General features: G+C 40.3%; 1 protein-coding gene across 1 annotated transcript in view; it reads left to right on the forward strand.

The window, feature by feature from the left end:
* Positions 1–13593, forward strand: part of ABHD17C (abhydrolase domain containing 17C, depalmitoylase) — a 29264-nt gene extending 15671 nt beyond the window's left edge. The window contains exons 2-3 of the mRNA XM_005148740.3: positions 7999–8178; positions 12070–13593. Coding sequence (XP_005148797.1) covers positions 7999–8178; positions 12070–12289 — 400 coding nt within the window. The 3' untranslated portion in view covers positions 12290–13593. The remainder of the gene's footprint in view (positions 1–7998; positions 8179–12069) is intronic.
* Positions 13594–17138: the final 3545 nt, after the last annotated feature.

A 17138-nucleotide genomic window follows, 5' to 3' on the forward strand; every position in this document is an offset into this window, starting at 1 on the left:
TGGGACCCATGAATTACATCTGAATATATCCCAGTGTTTAACTCCTGTTTCCACTGGTACTAGCTTCTTGTATTAGAGTTTACAGTGGGTTTGGATTGCATTTGCTGCTGTGATTAGGGAAATAAAATAAACCTCCAGCGTTTAGGGGTGCTTATTTAGGAATTAATTTAGGCAAATGCTCCCTTCCTTCCCTTGCATGAATGCACACCAAGTAGTGAAGTGTTGTTCACCTTTCGTCATAAACTAGTAGAATGATAAAGGTAGAGTTCAAACAGAAGGCTCAGCTGCATCATTGCTCATTTTGCTGGGTGTCCTATATGAGTCTGGTTTTGCTTGTGAGTGGCCTTCTTGCTAACTTTCACTCGTTATGAAAGAATTAATGATTGAAGAGGCAAAGTTACTCTGTTCTCTTATATCAGTGTCCCCATGGCACAAGTTCCTACTTAAATTTCAATGCACATTTAATAAAAAAAAGTTTCCTTGTTCCCTGATACCTAGGAAAAAATCCCCTAAGCACTAAACCCTCAGTCAGACAGAGGCAACTGTGCCAAATCTGTTTGTTATTTATACACACGACTGCTAGTTTATGTGCTATACATATGAGCAACCTAGCATCAGCCAAACACCAAAATTTAGTATGCTGGGTGATTGTGGTGGTGAAGAGTCATGTTAGAGGTACAGTTAAGTTCTCAGTACAAAAGAAAACAAAGGAGGTTTTACTTTGTAGCTCCCTAAGAAATAAAAAATAGGTCTGCAAGCACAGATTGCAGATTTTCTGCCTATTCTGTCTTTTTGTGTCATAGTGTTTTGGTACAGTTCAGCTAGCTTGGATGAGATCTACACCAGAACACAAGTTTGCAGAAGCCTTCTTTCCTGGCTGGTGGTGTGTACTATCTGGTTTTGGCTTTTTGTTTGGTTTTCTTTTTATGCTTTTATGTTTCATTTCTCTTCTAATTCTTGAAAACATTAGAATGGATAGATGCAGTCTGATTGCAGTTAAAATGGTTTCTCCTGTGAGATCATGAGCTGTAAGTGGTTATGAGGGTAGAGCCTGATTGATGAGGCTCTAATGAAAGGACACTGTAGGCTGGACCTGCTACGTGCCAGGCTGCTTCACTGTAGCTGGTGGTGGTAAGTTGTCTCAAAAATGTGTAGTGGAAGTGCTGCCATGGTGTGGCTTGAAATCCTCCAACAAAACAGGTGTTGAAGAGGGAGAAGGAACTCATTTATAATGGTGAAGCTGGGGGGGGGGGAAGAAGATGAATGGATTTACTGTTCAATAGTGCTTGGTTTTGCTCTGAGTCTTGAGCAGATTTACATTAGTTAAGGAATGTTTTTCCCACTTTGAAATATGACATCTTCAGCAGCCTGTGTTCAAGGCAGATGAGCACAAGGTAACTTAAGGCTAGATGTGAAAAAGGAGCAAATTTTTATTGGAATTAGTATTATTTGGACGTTATTAATAGAAAAACAAAAACCAAAAAACAGAAGGAAAACAACACTCAACCCTTACCTCAGAGCTACTCTGTGCAGATTAGCACAACTCAGTTAATTTAAAATGCAGTTTCATTACAGTTCGTAGCAGACAATGCCATGAAACAGCATTTCTTTACTTACCCTGGTTCTTCAGGGCAAACGCAGTGGTTTCACTACTTGGCAGTGTGTAGATCACCTGCTTTTGTCATGGGTGCTTGAGCTCACCAGTGATATTTAATACCCTTGTTCAGGACTTGATTGAACTTCGAACACAGTTCTCAGTATTTAGTAACAGATCGCTGTTTGTCACAAGACAGTAATCAAGAAGCAGTTGTAATGACTCATTCTTCAGTATAATTAAGTTACTGCAGGGCAAATGATCATCCTAAGAAGTTGTTTCTTTCCAATTGATCCATTTATTTATATGAAAAGAGGAGTGTACATCACTGGATTAACACTACAGCCACATAGATCAGCAAGCCTGGAGTAGTGTGATACTTGTAAATAATGTCTTCCAAAATAACCTTTAAGAGGGCATTTTCAAGAGTCATAGGTTTATTCTGTAATTGTATTAGTTACCTTATATTGTTTAGCACTGGGGTTTCTTCATTGTGTAACAAAATGACTGGTGTGGCAGTGAAATAATAGTAATATAAAACTGTGGCAGATTCCTTGATTAAATTTCTCTGGCAGCCATTGAAATTATTTTGAGTGTGAACACATTTGTGGAATTACTTGTCTGTTCCTGTGACAGTGTGCTGGGATATATGCCAAAAAAAATTGTCTTTTTTGCAGCTTTATAAGCCAGAACACTATGCAAACTGGTTTTGGCTCTTACTACAAGGAAAATGTGAAGTCAAAGGGAGTCTGCTGTACCTGAATTTAAATCACATAGTACTTGTAGACTTGGTCAAGAAGGAGGCAGAAGGGAAGAAGACATCACGTAATTTAAAGAATCAGTTTCTGTTGTGTTCAGTAAAACAGTGAAGAATTTTAGACCTGTGTTTGTGTGAACTCAAGAAAGCTGGAGTAAGAAACTGGTGTAGGGACTCTTGCTGTTTGCCAGGGTTTCCTGGAAATCTTGAAATAATTCTGTTTTTTCTCATTTGAGAGTTGTTGTTATTGTTAACCCAAAATTCTTAATCTAACGCTTTGCTTTCAATACAGTTCTGGCATTTAAACAGAAAATCTGTAATTTCTGTGGTATTCTGACTGACATGCTGGAGTGGTGCTGAAGCACAATGTGAAATTCAGTGGGGGTTTTTTTCTGCTATAGTAAGTTACTTGCAATAATATTTATTGACTGAATTTTCTCTTGTTGAGGTTTTGTGGGTTTTTTTAACATAAGTGTCCTACAACATAAAGTCTCATTCAAGTTATGCAGTCTGCATGTGGGATTTGTACTTAGTTGAAGATTTTTGGGTTTTGTTTCTACCCCCAAAATTAAATTTTTAGACTCATGCTGGCTTAAATAGCCACTTTTATCTGAAAATGTAGATGCATATCTTATGGAAGTGTATAATGATGCTGTAGTAAAACCTAGCTGTGTTTCTTAACAAGCAATCTAAATTTCTCCATATTATAAAGTTTGGTGATAATGCATTTTGAAAAGGCGATAAATAGTATGTTGTGACAAATGGCTTTGTATAAACAGAAGGAAACAGATTTGAAGAATAGCTTATGAAGATGTTATTGTAACTGAGCAAATGTATGTTTTGTTAGAAATACTCTAGAAGTCACTGTTTTGTCCTAATGTGGCATGAATTTGTGTTGCTCCTGACATAAGCTGGATTTTCTCTGTGTCTTGAAGATGAATTATTTAATTGGTGTTTCCCTTGAGGGGTGAGTGCATAGTTTCAAACACATTCTCCATGCAAGAACGCCTAAGCTAGTTATCTTGTTTTCCTTCTTTTTTATCTTTTATATACTGCGTTGTAAGGAAGAGCTTGACCACCAGTAGCTGCTTTAGTTTAGTAGCAGTTAAAAAGTAGGTTTCAACAGCATTATGAAATCAGTTTTGTTCAGTCAAAATGCTCTGCCTAGATAGTTACTGTGATTGTTTTTGAAAACTGATGAGTTGCTGTTGCTATATCCATACTGTTCTACATGCATTTCAGTTTAGGTAAGGGATATTGGGACAGCAAATACACTACAACTTCATAACTGAACATACAAGGTGTGGTTAACTTCACTACTTCAGTAAGCCTGAAAAAAACTTGGCCTCATTATGAATATGTATTTCTCACCTTTGAGGTTTGGCACAGATGCTGTAGCCTTGGCTGTAACATTGCAGGGCTTCAGCTGTATGACACGTGTGGAGTCCCTGAAGCAGCATTCCACTAGTGCTTTCAACTGAGCAAGGGGAGCATAAAAATAGCAATGGTAAACTTTCCATCTGTATCACTCAAAGCTGAAGCCTGGGAGGGGGGAGGAATTGGTATGTTATGCTCATAATTAAAGTTGTTTTATGATAATACTTAGTTTGTACATAGTGCTGTCAGCCAGAAAGTGTTAAGAACTTTACAAAGGCAAATGAGACTACTGTCTGTGTTGTCCCTCCTCAGTTTCCTCATACATGGCCCAAGCCACAGCCACACAGCTAAGCAGTCTGAACTAGACATAACTGTGTCCCATCCTCCCTTGTACTGGGTGTCAGCAATATTCCCAGCCTCCTCTGTTCCACTGACCTGTTGGTGTTGCTGAGGTCTCCAATTGCTCAGTGCAGGAGTAAGTAGAAGAGTTTGGGGTATGAATTCTTAATAGCTAACTTCTGTGCACATAATTCATGATGGCATAAGGAGACCAGAGTTGCTGGTAAGCCTAATTTGTATGAATAAAGGCAGTAACATGGGGCAAAAATAAAATGCTCTGTTACTAGTGACTGGAGTATGTTGGTGCATTAGATATACTTGGCCTGAGTTGGGAAGTTGTAGGTACAGATTCTGTACGGCTTGTGAATATAGCTGAAGATAGCACATAAAAATGTTATCTTTAATCAACATAATCTACTTGTGGGTTATTGAGAATAGACTAGGCTGGAGAATTTTTCCCCCTGAAGAGTGTTTGTGGGTAAGGGGGAGCAGAAATGCTTGCATCATTTTGAACAACAGTAGATTTGCACTTATCACTGACTTCCCTTGAGTTAAAAAATGGTGCCTGCCTTTTTATCTCCCTTGTCATAGCATTATTTTACATAGGCCCACAGTAACTGAATTGCTTTCTACTTTGGTTTTGCTGGTTTGGAGGCTGGTTTTGACACTGCAGTGTTGCCCTGCTTGTTTTGAACTCTCATAGGCTCCACAGGAGAAGTGCAGGAACATCCCACACAGGCGTTTGACTTGGGTCTCCCTCTCTGTAGGATGGATCTCTGTTTCCACAGAGACCAAAGCTGGTGTGTTTCAGGGAGGATATTTTTAGGAGCTGCTGTTTTGCTGGTGGAAGGACTTTCTTCCTTAATAGGAGAGCACAGTGTAACAGGATTCCTCTTTTCTTTTTTGCCTTTTTCTATGTCATTCCTTCTTCTTTTTTTTTTCTATGTCACTTACTTTCCCTTTCATTGCTGCCCTGTTATCCAGGTCTGCTCTTCCTCTTCACTTTCTGTATCACTGTTCCTGTTGCATAACAATCTGATACAACAAGGGAGGTGGCAGAGAGTGGAGAAGGGTCGCAGCCTCTGCTGAAAGGAAACTTTAAGAATTTTTAAATTACTTTAAGTGTTTTTAAATATTTTAAAGTTAGCATTGCCATATTGTACCTCTGTTGAACAGTGCTTGCTGAGTCACCAGCTGGGCAGTGTTGTGAAGACTCAGAGTATCACAGAGCCAAGCCCTGGCCTTCAGCTCCAAGAACCTCACATGTGTCAATTATTCATGGCCCTTGCTTATGAGTTGTCAGATGTCCTTTGGCCTTGCAATAAATTTTACATATAGATGTTCCTGTTGATGTTTGCGGTAAGCTTGGTGTCTCACCTTCTGATTGATGGTGTAATAGTAAAGGGCTTAAGAAGATAAATCTGTTACAGTAACTGTTCTGTCTTGGAAAGTTGGACTGTCTCTAACTAAAACAACCCCAGGGATTTTTTTTTAGTTGGAGTACAAAGTAGAAAAGACATTTGACCTACTGACAGGCTACAAGAGCACTAACTGAGTGTTCTCATACCCTTTTATGACGTGGGTGGTTTTGGTCAAAATTGTCACACTGGCTTTCTGAGGAGGTAGACACTGAGTAATTGTAACATTTAGTGTTGAAGGGCCACTTTTAAATGAGATCTCTTGTGCTGGTTTTGTGGTGGGTGTTTTTGTTGGTTTTTAGGGTGGTTTTTTTTGTTTTTTTATGGTACTATAGGCTGTATCTGATTTTAACTGGCATACAATGAAATCGAGTTTTTTTTCTAGAGTACCTGTTGCCACAGCAGCAAGGTGTTTCACTTACAGTGAGAGCTGATTTCAGAAACAAAATAACATCAAAAGATGTGAAACCAAAGCAGATCAATACTGAAGAAAATTGTAATTCTAAGGCAGTTGTATGTGATGAAGGAATTCTCTTGCCACCCGATGCTGCCCTGTTACCCTGTGATTGTCAAACATTTGTTTCCAGTTTCTGCTTAGATTGTAAACCATTTAGAGAGTATCCTTTATATTTATAATGACACTAGAGTTCAGAATGGTATTGCAGAACCTACCAGCATTGATATAATTTTATCCCCACTTAAACGCCATATAAAGGATATGGTTCCAGTCCCATTTTCCTGTATTCCCTGATGTTAATGCATTTTTGCCAGTCTTTAATACGATGCCACAGCTGGTAGATCAGCAGTCTGGTTGCATGTGCTGCTTTCAAAGGTACATGCCTCCGGCCCTCCCCACCCAACAGCCAGAGTGAAGTCTGTGAGGACAAGGCTTTGCTCCAAGATGCTGTTAACATGCATAGCAAAATCAGCTAGGCTGTACTATGTGCTGGACTATTTCTAATAGTAAGGGAGAAAAAATTCTCCTAAAAGAGCTTCACAACATCTCTTTAAAAACATGAGGCTGTGGCTGTGGTGATAGACCACCAACATGAGCTGCTGCTTGGTTACCAAGAGGATAAAATTTTACTCCAGGGAGATATTTTTATACAGTTGCTTATTCATATTACAGCAGATGCCAAAAGCACCCTTATGCTCAGCAGTATAGAAAATTCCAGTTTCACAGGGGCAACAATCCAGTCTAGTTTTACTTCCTTGTAAAACCAGGCAATCTTGACAGCCTGTAGTTGGATGTTTAGTATTAGGTTATTCTTCTGGTGTATTTGTAATTATTAATTGATTATTCTTCAGTTGTAATTTTCTGTCTTTTGCACATATATCGTCACTGAGCTGCTTGAAATTCAAGTACTACCCAGGCCTGCTGTTGTTATCATCTTAGTGAGGAAGTTGAAGCATTCCAGGTGTACACTGGGTATAGCCTAAACTGTAGGGTTTGATTTTCGTTGTCATGGCAGTGACAGCGGAACTGTAGACAGTGTTGACAGCAAAAAGACACGTTCCCATTATTTTCTACTAGAAATGTGTTCTTTTCTGCACTCAGTTGTTCTTTATACAACTTGCAATAGGAAGTGGAGTTATACATGGAAATCTTCTGGGTAAATATTTTAAATTAATGAAATAACAGCTTTAATTTGCTGCTTTCCTAACAAGTTGTGGTGGCCAAATAATATTGTACTCCTCAGTCCTTCCTAGACACTGTCGCTGCCTCCTGAGCCCCTTCCAAATTCCCTTATCTTTTGCACACTTTAAATAAAAACTGAATTAGTATATTCCTCAAGAGCACACAAGCTAGGACAGCTTTATAGACTGGATGGGAATAGTGGGCAGCCAGCCAGCCAGGACTCCCTATGAACACTTGAGTTTTATGGAATTATGTATCTTAACAGTTACAAAATGAGCTTGATGTGTTTTTAAACTGGAAAAGAAAAATGAGGAATAATTTACACTCATTAGAAAATGGAAAAATGAACAGTACTATCCTTTCAAATTTTTATCCTGTTTAGTGTCTTCAGCTACACTAACAAGGCAATTTAGTCTTTTTGTTCCAGCTGCGTGGAAAGGTGAGCAGAGGAGTAACTATCTTGATTAATAGTGGAAAGGTTGTTACTCTCTAGAGTATCTAATTGAAATTCTGGAGAGTTACCCTGCAATGGGGGGGGAAGGACGGGAAAGTCAAATTTATAACTTGCTGTGCTGTGGAGTGAAAGATAAGAGATGTTAATGAAGATGGTGAAGATTAATGAACAAACTGGCATTCTTTCTTTGGGGATAGTTATTCTCAGCCTGTGCAATGTTTTGATTGTTTGCTTTACTGGACTGTTTCAAAGTTTAGACTTGTAATTTCACATCTCCTAGGAACAGATTTTAAAGAGCTACAGTGGGTAGGAGGGAAGCTTTGTTTTTCTTTGGTTTTGGTTGGGTTTTGTGATGCAAATTATGTTGTAAACTGGGGTTTTTTTGTTTGCTTTCTAAAGAGATGTTTCTTGTCTCTGCAGGTATGGTGTTAGTCCTGAGAACATTATTCTGTATGGTCAGAGTATTGGTACTGTCCCTACAGTAGACCTGGCATCTCGGTATGAGTGTGCAGCAGTAATCCTTCATTCTCCCTTGATGTCTGGATTACGGGTAGCTTTTCCTGACACTAGGAAAACCTATTGCTTTGATGCTTTTCCAAGGTATGTATAAACAGTGCAAAGAGGGTTGTTCTGGACTCCACATGCTCCTTAGGTGTTTAAAAAGGAACTTTATTGAATTGTCACTGCATTTGAAATTTTTGATATGCACACCTTCTAAATGCAAGCAGAGATTCACCATGTAAGAAAGAGGCAGATGTCAGTCTCAAACTGACATGATAGTCAGTTCAATGAACAAAAGAAGTCTTAGTATTTACAATAGATTTTTCTCCTGTTGTTTGTGTTGTTAATATCAGAATTTTTATGCTGTCAAGTCTGGAGTAGTAGCTTACCAACTGATAATACTGAATTGAGTCCTTCAGGCTAATGACTCATTGGTAATTGTACACTCTAAATATCTCAATCAACTTCGATTTAGAAGGTAATATGATATCATGAAATAGATGTGCTGTCTTCAAGCCACTTGTTGAAATATTTCAATAGTTTTACCATATTAGCAGAGAAACAGGCATAGGTAATTGCTGCTTTTAAAGGGAGAAAACAAGATAGGGTCAGAGGCTAGAGAGCTGGACTGGTATGGTGCACTTTTCAGCTTGATTCTGCATTTCATGTATGATCTTAAGGAGATTAATTTGGTGTTCCCTTGCCTTTGGTCCATGTAAGTAAAAACATTTTTACATCTTTGGCATCCTGTCTATATAAAATCACCAAAGGTAGTGAGACTTGTGCTTCCCTCATGGAGATCATGTAAGGTGATTTTATCTGTGACAAAAATAAATTACTTTAAGAAGCTCTAGAATATTTGAGGTACCGAAGCCTATATATACAACTGGTTTCAAGATAACAGTGCTTTTATAGCCTATTGTTTCATTTGAAAAGCAATTGCCACAGACCTAAATTAAAATATCCAACTACTTGAGAACTGTATAGGTCCTGGGAATAGCAGATGTTCTAGGAATCTTTTAAAACATCAGACCCAGTTTAAGGGAGAATATTAGAGGAGGAAGACAGTCTCTTTGTAGCAGTGTATGTAGACCTGGCATGGGGGTGAGGGGAGGCACAGATAAAATGCTGACAGGTCTGTTGAAGGGAGAAGACAAAAGAGAAACACCCTGAAGTCTTGTGCGAAGCTTGGCTTTGCTTCAGAAGGTCATGTTTGCAATAAGTGTAGTAGGGGTACTCATAGCATTCATTTTGTTTGTTTTATTTTGGTTAAAACAGATTAATATTAGAAGGTGGGGAAGGCTGTAGATGTAAATCTGTATGCCAAAGCAGCTAGGAGTAATAGTGACCAATAGTGGTGCTCAAAGTATCTGTGTCCAATCCCCGTGTTTAGAATCCTTTCACATGGGTTATGAATTAAATAAGTAATTAAATTGTTGAAGGTGCAGTTAGGATTTGAAACCCTTATATTTATTTGAAACACTCATTCATTGTCCTCTAATCTGAAATCCAATATTTGCAAATGCTTCTGTGAGAGGGGAAAAAACAAAGCCTTAAAAATAGCCCTGATGACAAAAGTAACAGCGATTAGCTGATACCAGCCAAATCAAATAACCATTTTAAAAGGAAAAAGGGGGAGGTGGGGGGGTTGGGAACAGTGACAACAGATGTACTGTAGCACTTGAGTATTTTGTTCTTACCCTACTGAGCTGTTCATTGCTGTCAGTCTGACTTCACTTGCACTGTAAGCAGTGAAAATAAACAGCAGTGCACTTTTATGAATGTGTGCAGCTCAACTGTCTGTCTTCATGGTGGGAGACAAAACAGTTCAGTGTGCACCTACAGTGAATCGCTATTATGTGCATTTTATGCTGGGAGTCCATGAGAATTGGGTCTCTGTAGATTTTTCTAGCTGCAGAGCAGTGTGGCTGAGAATACTAAGTAAGTCTAATGTGCAGTTTAAATACTGCCTTATGAGTCGCTGAGTTGGCAATGGGATGCTTTCCAATTTTCTGCGAAACACAAATACTACCTGGCTTAATGGTCTGTGGATATATGTGAAAAAAAATAGTTTTGTTATCTGAATACTGAAGTGAAAGGGATTTCCTGGCTTCCTATAATAAATGAGAACTTAGTATCTAGCCACTAAAATTAGGCATTAACATCGCTAGCTTTATGTAGCTGACTTGTCTGTGACATGGTGGAGCTTGGGGGCAGACCCTTCATGGGATTAAGGCTTTATATAGTATGTAGATTGTAAAGTATTTACATTTGGCTATGATACTAATTTAGGTATGAAAACTGTGGGGAAAAAAAATCTGCATTATTCCAATGTTTCTCTTATATTCTTGGGATATTTTTCTGTATTCAGCGTAGTTGTACACAACTCAAGTTCCAGGCAGGAAAAGTGAAATAGGCTGCATTTTAATTTTAAATAACACTTTTCCTCTTTAAAAGACATGAAGCCTGGGATCTTTTTTGAGACTTATTGAGACAGAAGTGTGTTTACACTGAGCTGTTTACTGAAATACCAGTAACGGTTCTCTGGAATACTAAATGCTGAGACTTATATGCATGAGGCTCAGTGCTTCAGTCTACATCTTAATTTTTAATTAACTTTGTACTTTCATAAAGCTTCTTTAAACCTGTTTTTTAAGTCAGTGTAAGTTGACATCTATATTTTTTAATCATTTTAAGCAGTCTTGATCACTTTGTAAAATCTCTAGTCTTACCAAAATTGCATGCTTTCTTGTTCTTCAGAAGCAGGAATATCCAAACACCTTTTATTAGATAGCATAAGGAAATAGACTTCAAGGCCAGGTTGGATGGGGCTTTCAGCAGCCTCGTCTAGTGGAAGGTGTCCCTGCCTGTGGCAGCAGGGTTGGAACTAGATGAGCTTTAAGGTCCCTTCCAGCCCAATCATTATGATTCTGTCAGATGGAATATTACTGATCCTCATTTTTCTACCTACCTCATCCCATACTCTGTATAATGCCCTGAACCAGTTCATCCATTCGTTGATGAAAGTGGAGCTGGTAGGAAGCTGAGAGTTCATTAGCGCTTGGTGTCTATATACTAGTTTGGAATTATTGGTAACTATGAATGTGACGTGGCTGATTGGAAATAAAAGCTGGTGCCTACATGAAGACGGAGAAGACTGCTGTTTACCACTTGGAAGTTACTTTGTAATTGAAATTTTCTGGCCCAAACTCTTAGGTGTGAAGGTGCCTTTATCACTTTTCCCTGTCCTCTGAACCTGTTTTCCTGTGAGATGTCCACTAGCCATATTGATCTACTAAGGTAGCTGGAGCAAATAGAAAAAAGTTTTAGACCACTTTGCAGTGAGAGTTGGCAGAGAAGTTGGTTACATGGAGTAAAATCCTGTGAGAGTTTTTTCTGGTTAAATATCCTTGTGTAGCGCTCTTGTCCCACAGTTTTCTCTTTTGTCATTTGAACTTAAAGAATCAGTGGAATGAACAGATTGTTTTTCTCCAGCTGAGTCTACCTAATTTGGGGGTTCAAAGACAGGTCCAAACTTCATGAGCTAAGGCTTTTTTTTTTTAATGAAGTCTTATGACTGGAATGTAGTTTATTACCACCTTACAATTCAACAGATTAGGAACTGATGTGAAGAGTCCACACTGGCAGTATGTCCTGTGGAACCTTCCTGGCCTCTCAGTGGTGTTTGTGAGAGATACACTCACTGTTTTGGTTTTTTTTTGGTGCCGGACTTTATTTGCTTGCTGCCCATTTGAGCTTCTTGTCATCAGAACTGGTGGGATGATGGGGATGGCAGTGCGGGCTCCTTTTTAACACATGAATTTTGAGAGTGAGTCTTGTTCCATATCACTTGGGCACAATTGCAATGTTTTGAAGCCATTTAAAAGTGTGCAGTGGTAACTGAATCATGTATGGATAGTTAAGGTTGCTTTCTTTATATGTAAAAGATAAAGCCCCAAACTGAGCTGTGTTTTTCTTTTCCATCCACAGCATTGACAAGATATCTAAAGTAACCTCTCCGGTGTTGGTAATCCACGGTACCGAAGATGAGGTAATTGATTTCTCCCACGGCCTGGCCATGTACGAGCGATGTCCACGAGCAGTAGAGCCCCTCTGGGTGGAAGGGGCTGGGCATAATGACATAGAGCTTTATGCACAATACCTAGAGAGACTAAAACAGTTCATATCTCATGAACTTCCCAACTCCTGAAGAAGCCTACCTGATTTTACCTCAGTTACTGTGAACGGAAGAAATTACCTGGTTTTGCACATGCTTTAACTGGATAGCTGTAATAGCTTTATACTATGAAGAAATACCCTGTCGTTAGGGTGTTCTAATCAAACATCTGATGAAATTTGTCTTTTATATCTGGAAATTATTCTACTAATGCACACAAATATGGTCAACTACTGTAATTCCAACAATTTTTAGCTTCGTTGCCCTGGAGGAAGTGGGAATACTAGCTGCTTATGGGGACACTTTTTACCTAGTGCTGTATTAATCGAAGATCAGTTTTCTCTGTCTCACTTCAGATTGTTTATAATTCTGTCCTTACAAAGACTTATTTCCCCAGTGTTCTCAGTGTGGAGAACACACTGTTACGAGCTACAGCTTGTTCTGAACAATCAGTCATGGGTTCAATCCAAGGGAGTACTTTCTCTGTAAAGTTTCTAGCTGTGGTATTTTAACTGGAAAGTTATTGTGATGAAGTTCCCCCTCCTCCCTTCTAGTGTTCTTTTGTTAACTTACTGATCTTCCCAAGTAAATTATTTAAATATTACTTTTTCCTGAAAATAAACTATTATATGGGGCTAAACTCTGTTAACGACCTCTCCATTGACCTGTATAAATGTAACTGGAATTATTCTTAAAGGAACTAGGGAAAAAAATTGCTTTTGTTTAAAAATAAATGTGTAAATTTACTACTAGAAAACTCATTTTAATATTCAGATGGTCTGAATAATAGCCATAACAGACATTTCCTTCTGTAAAGCATTCCTGTAGACTTTTTAAAAGTACTGTACATATTTGAATTTACATTGTGCATAGATTCTTAATTGGTAGTTTTAATTTAAGTCTAGTTACAATAAACTGCAAAATTCTGGTTTGTATATGATTGAATACATTTTGTTAAAATATGTTTTTATCCCTATATTATTTTGCTATTAAAGTTTTATAAAGTTTCCAGGACAAAAAAAATAATAAAAATTTACACATTTATGTTTTGATGAATTTATGTAACTAAATTTTCATTGAGCTGATCTTTTTAGTTTGGAAGTAATTTGATTCTTTGACACTGGAATCGCACAGATTATGCATCAGAAATGCAAGACACTTAAAAATTGTTACACTACTAGCATAGGTCTAATTTTTCCAAATTTAAAGGCCTTAAATGTACTGTAAGCCTCAGATTGTTGTATAAATTGATCGCGATTGATTGCAGTTTGTGTCCTGTTGCTAGAATGCAACACAGTGATTGTAATGGAATAAAGGATGCATGGATTAGAGCTTGCTGAATTTCTGAATCTTATTTGGCACATAATTTTCATGCATAAGAGAAGTATGAAGTACAGATTATTTGATAGAGTAACTTGAACTTCATTATTTAATTCCTTCCTTTCAAGGAAAACTCTCCTCAGGTATAATGCCACATTCTGATGGAGCTTAGTATGTAAATAAAATGTAAAAGAGGTTACTTTTACATGATGTTCAGCTGGTTTTAAATAACTAAAAATCGTGGTTCATTGCTTAGGAGAAATGTTTGAACATTGTTGTCACGAGTCCTTATAACAGGCCTGCAGTTAATTTTCAGCACTACAAGTGTGTCTATTGTCTTTGATTATTGACTTGGCCTTGTTACTGTAAAAGGAGAAAAACTGGTATTTTCACTTACAGAGGGGAAATGAGGACACCCATCCTGCTCTGCAACATCTGGATCCTTAGAATCTGGATCTGTGCATCTGTGTTGCCCAGTTGTGAGTTTTAAATGCCCCAGCAGCAGGGCCCTGGCAGTTCTCTTGGCAGGCTTTGCCTAGTCATCACCTCAAGCTTGCTGCTTCCCCCCTTTGTGTTCAGATACATGTCTTATCTTTGTATTTATTTTACACCTTCATAAATTTGCAGTGGTTGTTCTTCCTTTTCTACATGTGTTCTTCTTGTGGAAACAAAGCTGATGTCTGATATAGGTGTTCAAGGTAACGTTTGAGTGTCAGCTTTTTCATGAATGTAAATTAATTCTCATGAACGTAAATTAATGATCTTGTTTAAATTCATTTAACTTATTTTTCTGTATCCTTCCCTGTGCAATTCACCAGTGATTTTATGTGTGAAATTTCTTCTGTTGCAAAGGTTTTGTATGGCTAGTGCTGGTTCAGGCTGGGCTGATCCTTTGGTGGGCACTCCTTGAGTGGGAATAAGATCTAGCACAGAAACTGCCTGCTTAGTATGTGGTGTTTGCAAATTCCAGCAGCAGTTCTTAGATGGTGTAAATTTCGAAGTGGGAGGTTGTATTTCAACTGTGCTGTATTTAGGTCTCATAACTTTGCCACAACAGTAGAAAGCACAAGCTGGTCCTTGCAGCAGGAGTGTGAGCACTGCTCCTTTGGCACCATGCCTCTGGCAAGGTCTGGTTCTGGAGCTGGGTTCCTGCAAACTGATTTTGCAGAAAGTGTTTGAGTAACATGCCTGCTGGCTTAAAAAAAGGAAAGAAAACCCAAGTTCACTCCTCCACCTTAAGCACCTTAACTGCAAATTGTCTTCTGGTTCCTGTATCGGTGAACACGCTTTGTGCTGGTTTGCTTGCAGCACGGCGGCGGTAGGCAGTAAGCCGGCACACGTTGCTTTTTACAATAGAACTCTGGGCTCTTGCAGGTCTGCCTGACAGCGGGCACGTTCTGTACTGGCCACTATCCCCGGTGCCTGTAGCTGTGATTATGCTGCTGAAGCCGAAGGTGCGCTCATTCTTTTCGGTGTGGGACGTGGCAGAAGTCTTTCCCCTGGGCAGAGCCCGCAGCATCTCCGCTCCCCTGCCCGCAAGTGCCAGCTGGGCCACGCTCCGCTCCGCACAACCCGCTCGGGGTCCATCCCTCCCGCCGCGGCCCGCCCAGCCCCGGGGCCGGGCTGCGCTCAGCGGGGCTCACCGCAGCGGGACGGGGGCAGCCATGCGGCCCCGCCGGGCCCCGCCGGGTGAGCAGCGCTGCCTGCGGGGTGATGGGGGCTCCGCGGGGCTAAACCCTGACTCTGTGTCTGTTCCAGGTGCCCCGGGCCCCCCGAGGAGCGCCCCTGCCGCCCGGCTCCGGCTGCTCCCGCTGCTGCTGCTGCTGCTGACGGGCGCCCGGCCCGGGGCGCTGGCGGCGGGCGGCCACGGTCAGTAGCGACGCGGGGATGGGCTCCCCGGGAGTGCCCGGAGGTGGGGTGGGCAGGGCGGGGGAGAGGAAGAGGAGAGGGAAAGGCGGTGCTGCAGCAGCGGGTGTCGGTGCCCCGAGGTCCTGGCTGTGTGGTCCCTGGAGAGGGAAGGAGCGTGGCTGTTGTCTGAACAACAGACGGAAGGGGAACGCGGCTCTGGTTTCCAGTTTGACTTCCAGACGCAGACAGATGGCATGATTTGGCTGTGGCTGTGGAGGTGACTGCATGCAACGGGCCTTTAATGTATTTTCTTCTTCAGTTCCTCAGGCCTTTTTTAATTTAAGGGCTGCCTTTGAAGACAAGACATTGATCCAAAGTTTTGTTTATGCTAAATAACGTTTTACGCAGCAGTTTTTTCTAGAAAGCTTGCAGACATACTTAAAGATTTAATATTACTTACATGTTAAGCCACTCTGCTGCAACAGTGCCATTAGGTGTACTTAGGGAGGTTTTGAGCCTGCCCCAAAGCCCTTTTCCCTTTGGGTCTGCCCAAAGCCTTTTCCATTTGGTTTACTGGATGGCAGGGGTGCATGCACTCCTCCTTGGCATGGAGCATCCATCTCCCAAGACATCTGTGCGGGAGGAGGGGGTAATACAGGCCCCATATTGCTGGGGTCCTCCTGGAGCCGGGTCTTTCATCTTCTCTCCTTGTTTGCTTCCCTCACATCAGCCCATCAGTAATGTAATGGAGCAGCTCATTGATCTCTCAGGGGTTTTATGAACAGGGCTCTTGCAATGACTATTAATTGCTTGGAATGAAAGATGCAGTGAAGATGCAAAATGCTGTTTTTGCTATGGCATGTCCCTTAGTTATCTGCTGCCATCTGATCGTATGAGTCACATTCTGTAGTTTCTAAGTAATATGTTATATTTTAGGGATGAATTATAGCCATAAATTAATAGAATACTTCACTAATATGATTACAATATGCAAGCAACCCCTGGACCGTAAGTCACAGCCACTTGCAGCTGATAACCTTGAAGCAAATAAAAATGAATACCTGAAGCTTCTGAAATGTGCTGGGCTGGGATCCACCTCTAGGAAATAGAAGAACATTCCTTAAAACCTTGTTCTCCGCTTAGAAATGAAAGTGAGGCTACAGGAACATTCCAGGTCTCCCAGGACATGACCTTCAGCCTTTAGCTGTTACAACATTAACTGTTTCAAATACTTTTGGCAATGTGCAATTGCATTTGGGGTTCCTTTGTCCCTTCTAATTATTAGAGCTTTCTTGTGTGTTTGCAGCCCTACTCCTTGTCAAGTCCCAGCTTACTTAATGTTGCTTTTAATTGTTTTATTGATCAGTTCTCAGAGTGTAAATTCAGCCTGGATGAGGAAGAGCTGAGTATGGCTCCAGAGAGTCCCAGTTCTTCCATACCAGCATCTTCTTGTCTATAAGGTGAAGCTGCTGTGCCTCAGAGCAGCTGCAGCTTAACCCTGTTACAGCAGGCTGATGACTTTAATCAGCAGGCAGAAACCAGAGACATCACCTAGAAAGCAAAACTGAGGCTTTCATTTAAATCTGACCTATATCTGTTGGAAACCTGGAGGCTGTGCCGGGCTCTGGGGCTGGACCCAAAAGGCAAATGGTCCAGAAGGAATGTAAACATTTTCTTGCTTAGTCTCATATCAAAAAGGCTTTTGGTAGTCTTT

The sequence above is a fragment of the Melopsittacus undulatus genome, chromosome 9 (assembly GCF_012275295.1).
Source record: "Melopsittacus undulatus isolate bMelUnd1 chromosome 9, bMelUnd1.mat.Z, whole genome shotgun sequence".
NCBI lineage: Eukaryota > Metazoa > Chordata > Aves > Psittaciformes > Psittaculidae > Melopsittacus > Melopsittacus undulatus.